Below are 6,184 nucleotides of genomic sequence, written 5' to 3'. Positions count from 1 at the left end.
AGGAACTATGTGACGTACAGATGTCTATTAGCACTCAAATTAAAGCTAGTTTAATGGACTATAAAGTAGTTTAAGACCTTTACCTTCGTAGGAATTGTAGATTTCATGATAGTTGCTAAAATAAATTGATTTATAGTTCTTTGGACAATAAGTTTGATTTATGAAAAACATTTCCAAAACGATTTGACGTACAGATTGGCTGCCAGCACTCAAATTAAAGCTATGATATTTGACAAAATAAACTCACAAAATGTTAATTTTTAGTTATCCGTATAAAATGTAGGATTTTTGAAAAAAATGTATATCTAGATCCATAAGACGCACATATGTCTGCCAACACTCAAAATAAAGGAAATTTAACTTACTATAAAGTAGTTCATGACACTTTTCTTCTTAGAGGTAGTAGTTTTTCTGATATCCACATATGAATATAAATTAGGCAAATGAAAATTTGTCCGAACAACTATAAATCAATTTATTTTAGCAGATTTCATGTAAACTATTACTCCTACGAAGATAAACATCATAAACTACATTATAGCTCATTACATTAGCTTTAATTTGAGTGCTAATAGACATCTGTATGTCAAATGGTTTTTGAGATATAGATTTTTCAAACTAAATTCACTAACTACTGATCTTTCGGTATACAACATTTTGATGAAATGTTGCTTTTTAAAAATCTCGAAAACTATTTAACGTAAATAACTCTATTAGGGCTCATATTTTAGCAAATTTACTCTTCTTTAAATGACGTTCTCTTAGGTTTGTGTTGTTCCTACTTTTTAAGATGTAGAGCTCCTACTGAAAAATGAAATTTTTTTATCGCTTTCAAACAGCCGCCATTTTTTATTCCCCCTACCTACACTTGGCAGACTCATCAATTTTGACTATGTTTTCATTAAATTAATCATAAAATTGGGGTGAGATAGCTGCCTTTTTTCTCCTCTTGGTCTCTTGTACTAGTGGAGGTTGCCCCTGTGTCTATTGAACTATAACCAAAGCGGTTCGGATAGGAAACAGGAAGCAGCTTTCAGAATGTTGGATCACACCATTTATACAACAGTGCATCAAAGATTTATCTTTGGGTTCCCTAGGCGCTCTCAAGTCTCCCGCTGGTATTCCGAGTTGAAGTGGCTCTATCCAACCTCCCGAAGGTAATAGCTTCTTGGTGTTTCCTTGTCCCAAGTCTTTAAACTAAAAAAAAATTTACCTATATTCTTGATCTCATTCTACGTTCGTTCATCCATCCACTCATTAAATACAAGATCTCAACCGATGGATTTATATATGCCCTCTTATAAAACAGCCTCCTTTAGCAAATCCTTCGTTATTCCTGCAACCTCCTTCTGGAATTCTCCTCCCATATCCATTCTCCAATCCTCATCGTCCTTTCCTTTAACCAATACCTAGTTGTTCACCAACTACATAACCAAACCTCCTCATCAATGTGAAGAATGTATGTAGCCATTATTGATTACTATTATAAACAATAATATAACATAAGGTTTTTATGTAATTTCAACATTTATACTGAAACTTTTTAAATGTTTGTCACACAATTAATCTTAATGTGTGAATAATATATTTATTCTAGGGGGACATTTATCCCAAAATAAAATTATTTTTTCATTCATCCATTACCACATTCTAACAACTGCCCCTAAATTTAACTATCTTTTGTTTGAGCAGATTTGAAAAATGGGGAAGAAAATACAAACTGCGGATTCGAATGGTACTCACCGCTTTGGCTACAAGGATTGGCTAGTAAAAAAATTTATGTTCTGGTCTATGGATTCCTGGGAATGAATCAAACAGCGATTGGTTCATACTTTATTGGTACTATTAGTACAATTGAGAAGCGGTTTAAATTACCTAGCAGCGCCTCAGGTATGTATGTCATATCTTTCGATTAATGTTTATAAATTAACATTTGTAATGGCAACTTTTCTTTTTAGGTTTGATTGCAAGCGCTTGGGACTTGGGAGCCCTTTGCACTGTGGTGACACTTGCCTACTTTGGCGCTGGAGGCCACAAGGCTCGGTGGGTTTCGGCCTGTGGCATCATAGCTGCTGTTTCCTGTTATCTTAGATATCTTCCTTATTTATTATTTGGTCCTCAGGAGAACCTGTCTTTTTCTTCAAATTCTAGTTAGTGATTTTTTTTATTGTTGATATTAGAGATATTTCAGCTAAAATGAATACAATTTAACAACAAATATTAATTTAAAAAAAATTAAACTTGCTCCGCTACAATTCATGAGAGGTGCAATACTTTGTAAGCAAGTACTGTTACTAGACCAACCGTTCTGCAAGGAGGTGATTTGGTCAAAATCATGCTTGCCTGCCAGATTTTTATCCAATTAAGAGTAACGACTTTATAAGGCTGGTTGGACCCAGAAGGGTTCTCGAACCCATAGGGCTGACTCATGACTACAATGAAACAGAAAATAATTATCTGCCACAGCCGGATTTGAACCCAGGTCCTTTGAGTTAGTAGCACAGTACCTTACAACTGAGCTACTTGCTCCCAACAACAAATATTTTAAAGTTTAGAATTATCACGCCACTTTTTCTTTTGTCTTATCAGTCCATATTTATTAAAAATAAAGTACTTGAAAAATCAATAAATTTTGGGCGCCTCTAATCTAACTGACTGTCCCTAAACGAGTAGGGTTGTCACAAATTAACTATGTATACCTATACTATTGTACAATCTACGGAAAATACAAAATGAAAATAAATTGTGTCAGATGTGGCACAATTAAAACAAAGCAGCAAGAGAGAAATGTTTTGTTTATAACCCAGGTACATTGGGTTGTTATAACACAACATATTAATTCTCTAAAAATAATCTCTCTAAAAATTCCATGCAGTAAATTTTAAAATTTAACAATGTTTGTTCTGTGAGTTTAAAGTATTCCAAATTTAACTGCTTCAACAAATCATGATAATCAACTTTGAAAGTGTGATTTAATATCCAGTGAACAAATTTCATAAAATTGTGCTGGACATTTTCTAATACAGAAATTTGATATAAATAATAAGTTTTTACTAACCCTTATAATAAAAGCAATCTCTTCTTTAATTTCTTTACAGAGTTAAATTAATCTAATGTATTAGAAAAAAATATAACTATATTGTTAGTTATTATGTATTAAAAAGATTTATTTTTTTAACTAAATAATTTCTATCTTTCACAATTTTTGTATTCTACTGTCATTAACTAATCAAATTTGGATAATTTTTGTTATTATTATATTAATCCTGATGATTATCTGTTAGCAGGTGTGAATCTATGCAACACGAGCATTGAGGAAAAAGAATACTGTTCATTTAACTCGGAAGGGTTTACGACTTGGCTGATATTGATCGCAGCTAACATTGGACTTGGTGTGGGCACATCTACGTACAACACACTTGGAGCTGCCTACTTAGATGATAACTCTTTAAAGGACAAAACTCCTTTTTTGCTTTGTAAATATCAATATTGTAATATTTAAGTGTATTTAAATAATTATAAGGAATTTTAATTCTTTTAATTATTCTCAGATTTTTTTTTTATTATTATTTAATCTATTGATAAATATTATAATCTGCCACAACATGTTGGGCAATGAGTAATAGTGATAACTGATTACATTCATACTAAAATAAAACATAAGGATAAAAATAAATAAACAAATGAAAAGAAAATATAAATATAAAAAAAGTAAAAAATACATAGAAAATAAATAAAAGCTCTCTAAATATATACAAATGGAAGAATAAAGAAATAATTGAACATAACCAAACTATATACAAGAAATAATAAATAAATAAAATAGAATAATAATAAAAATAAATAAAGAAGATAATCTCCACATTCACACTCTTATATACAATATTTACACTATTGACATGAGGATTCCTGAGCCCACTCTATCCCCCATGTATGAGAGGTAGAGCAGAGCTCTTTGAGATCCCAGCGCATCCCTCTCACCGCATCATTGGTAATGAGCCAGTGGAGGCTGAGCAAGTGCGCTAAAACTGCAAACACTCAACTTGTGTGGAGCATCTGACCATTACCAGAACTCCAATTGTCCATTTTTATTTTAGAATAAGTCATTTGGCCACTGCCATTTCAACGGATTGGATACGTTTGATGTTAGATGGTTTAGGTGTTCCCCAAAGTTCAAGTCCGTAGGTCCAGATAGGTCTTAGTATAGTCTTATAAATTAGAAGTTTGTTTTCTATTGAGAGATGAGAGGTCCATAATGTTCTGTATTGGTGCTTGGTTTGAAGGAAGTCTTTGAGATGTTGTGGTAGAATTATATAAATAAATTATAAATCAAAGTGGTCAAAATAAATAAATTAATTATTAACTAGATATGAGAATTTATTTTAAATAATATAAAATTATTGACTCTATCTCAGGGTGAGTTTTCCAGACAATCAGAAAACAATGACACCTAAATAAATTAATGGCTACTTTTTCAAATCTACTTAAATCCTACATAGCAAAATAAACCAATTATATAATCTTTGATGACCGATGATTCTTTATGTCTTCTTTCTAAATATGCTACCACTGACACAAAGGGTTGGTCAGCCCAAGCTTCCAGGATACCTCCACTCTCCCGCCATCCAAGCAAACAAGTCTCTTCCTTTGTCTCTGATTTTCTTTATGTAGATTTTTCCTCATTTTATTTTATTTATATTACAATCAAGTAAATTTATAAATAAATAATATTATATAACGTCTCAACTATCTAATTTATAGTAGACATGATCCTAAAGAAATTATCTAATGCAATAATTTTATTTCTATTTATTTGGATTCGAGAGGTAAATTTTTTTAACTATGTTAGAAGGATAATTATAGAATAAGGAATCACTTCTTCGAATTAAAATTTTATGAAGAACAAAGGAATATTTTTTTCGTTGTTATTGAAATAATCCTACCAAAGATACTATGATCATAATAACAGAATTGTCTTTTTATTTTTTTAGCTGTTGTGACATGCCTTCGTCATATCGGCGGATTGTTGGGCTTTCTCCTTGCATCATACACGTTAAATCAAAATGAAATTCCTAATGTCAACAAGTCCTTTGATGAGAGAGATCAGAGCTGGATCGGAGCCTGGTATTTAGGTAAGTTTAATATGATTTACAAATTTACAACTATGTTGCAACGTATATTCACTGAAACCTATAATTTTGCAGATAATGAAGATTTGTCGCCAATGTTCTAGGATGGATACCATTGGGAACAGTCCATTTAGTTTTTGCCTTGATGATGGCAGCATTTCCGAAAATCTTGCCGAGGGAAGCCGAGAGGAGGCAGAGGTGCTCAACTCTTTACCAAAACGGGAGCAGATCTTCAATTGCTGGTTTGTATATCATGTAGTTCATTTTAATTTATTAAATTTAATTAAATTGTGTTTTTTTAAAAAGTAATTTTCTTAAATGGTGGAAGATTATTGATTGACCGTGTGTATAGATGAATGGAATATGGTCCGGGTGCGGTCAAAAAAACTCAAATAGTAACTGGGTATACTATCTTTATTGAGCCAATGTTTCGCCCCACGTTGTAGGGCTCCTTCAGGGCTAAAAAAGATACCAACACTTGACATAGTTACAAAAAAAAGAAAAAACATAAGTGGAAAATAACAGGGGTATACTATGAAAAGTAAAATATAATAAGAAAAATTAAAGGTTGTTAACAGTAAATGAAAAGGGTAATAGTAACAGATAGATAAGAGATAAAATAAGAGAAGAAATATCAAAGAAAGTACAAATTAAGAGATGAAAAAAGAAAAGAATAAAATCAAATGATGAGACAGAATTCATACCTGTTTTGACGGAAGTCAAAGTCAGAGTGAGCCGTTTGTATTGGGAAGTATAAAATAATGGGATACAATATGTGTAAGTGATCAAGAGATTAAGAAAATAAATCTCTTACACATATCTTAATCACTTACTCATATTGCATCCCATTATTTTATACTTTATTTCTCCTTTGTTTTTCTATCTGCTTTTTTTTTTTAATTTTTTTTATAATTTTGTAAATATCTCTTCTCCCCCTCTATTATATTATATTATATACTATTATATACAATGTTTACTTTAAAATTATTTTCGTTATTGTGGCGTGCTAAACTGCCATCCCCACTCCTCCCAATACAAACAGCTCATTCTGACGT

The 6,184-nt window shown here is 31.5% G+C and overlaps 1 protein-coding gene across 1 annotated transcript in view; it reads left to right on the top strand.

The window, feature by feature from the left end:
- Positions 1 to 6,184, top strand: part of LOC106684230 (solute carrier organic anion transporter family member 74D) — a gene marked incomplete in the record, with an annotated part of 39,144 nt that overhangs the window by 17,661 nt on the left and 15,299 nt on the right. The window contains 5 exon segments of the mRNA XM_067052520.1: positions 1,693 to 1,890; positions 1,959 to 2,150; positions 3,285 to 3,476; positions 4,992 to 5,132; positions 5,234 to 5,371. Of these exon segments, the coding sequence (XP_066908621.1) occupies positions 1,693 to 1,890; positions 1,959 to 2,150; positions 3,285 to 3,476; positions 4,992 to 5,132; positions 5,234 to 5,371 (861 nt within the window).

This window comes from Halyomorpha halys, unplaced genomic scaffold (genome assembly GCF_000696795.3).
Source record: "Halyomorpha halys isolate HHAL.00 unplaced genomic scaffold, Hhal_1.1 Scaffold558.1, whole genome shotgun sequence".
Lineage (NCBI taxonomy): Eukaryota > Metazoa > Arthropoda > Insecta > Hemiptera > Pentatomidae > Halyomorpha > Halyomorpha halys.
This window is presented reverse-complemented; position numbering and strand designations above follow the sequence as displayed.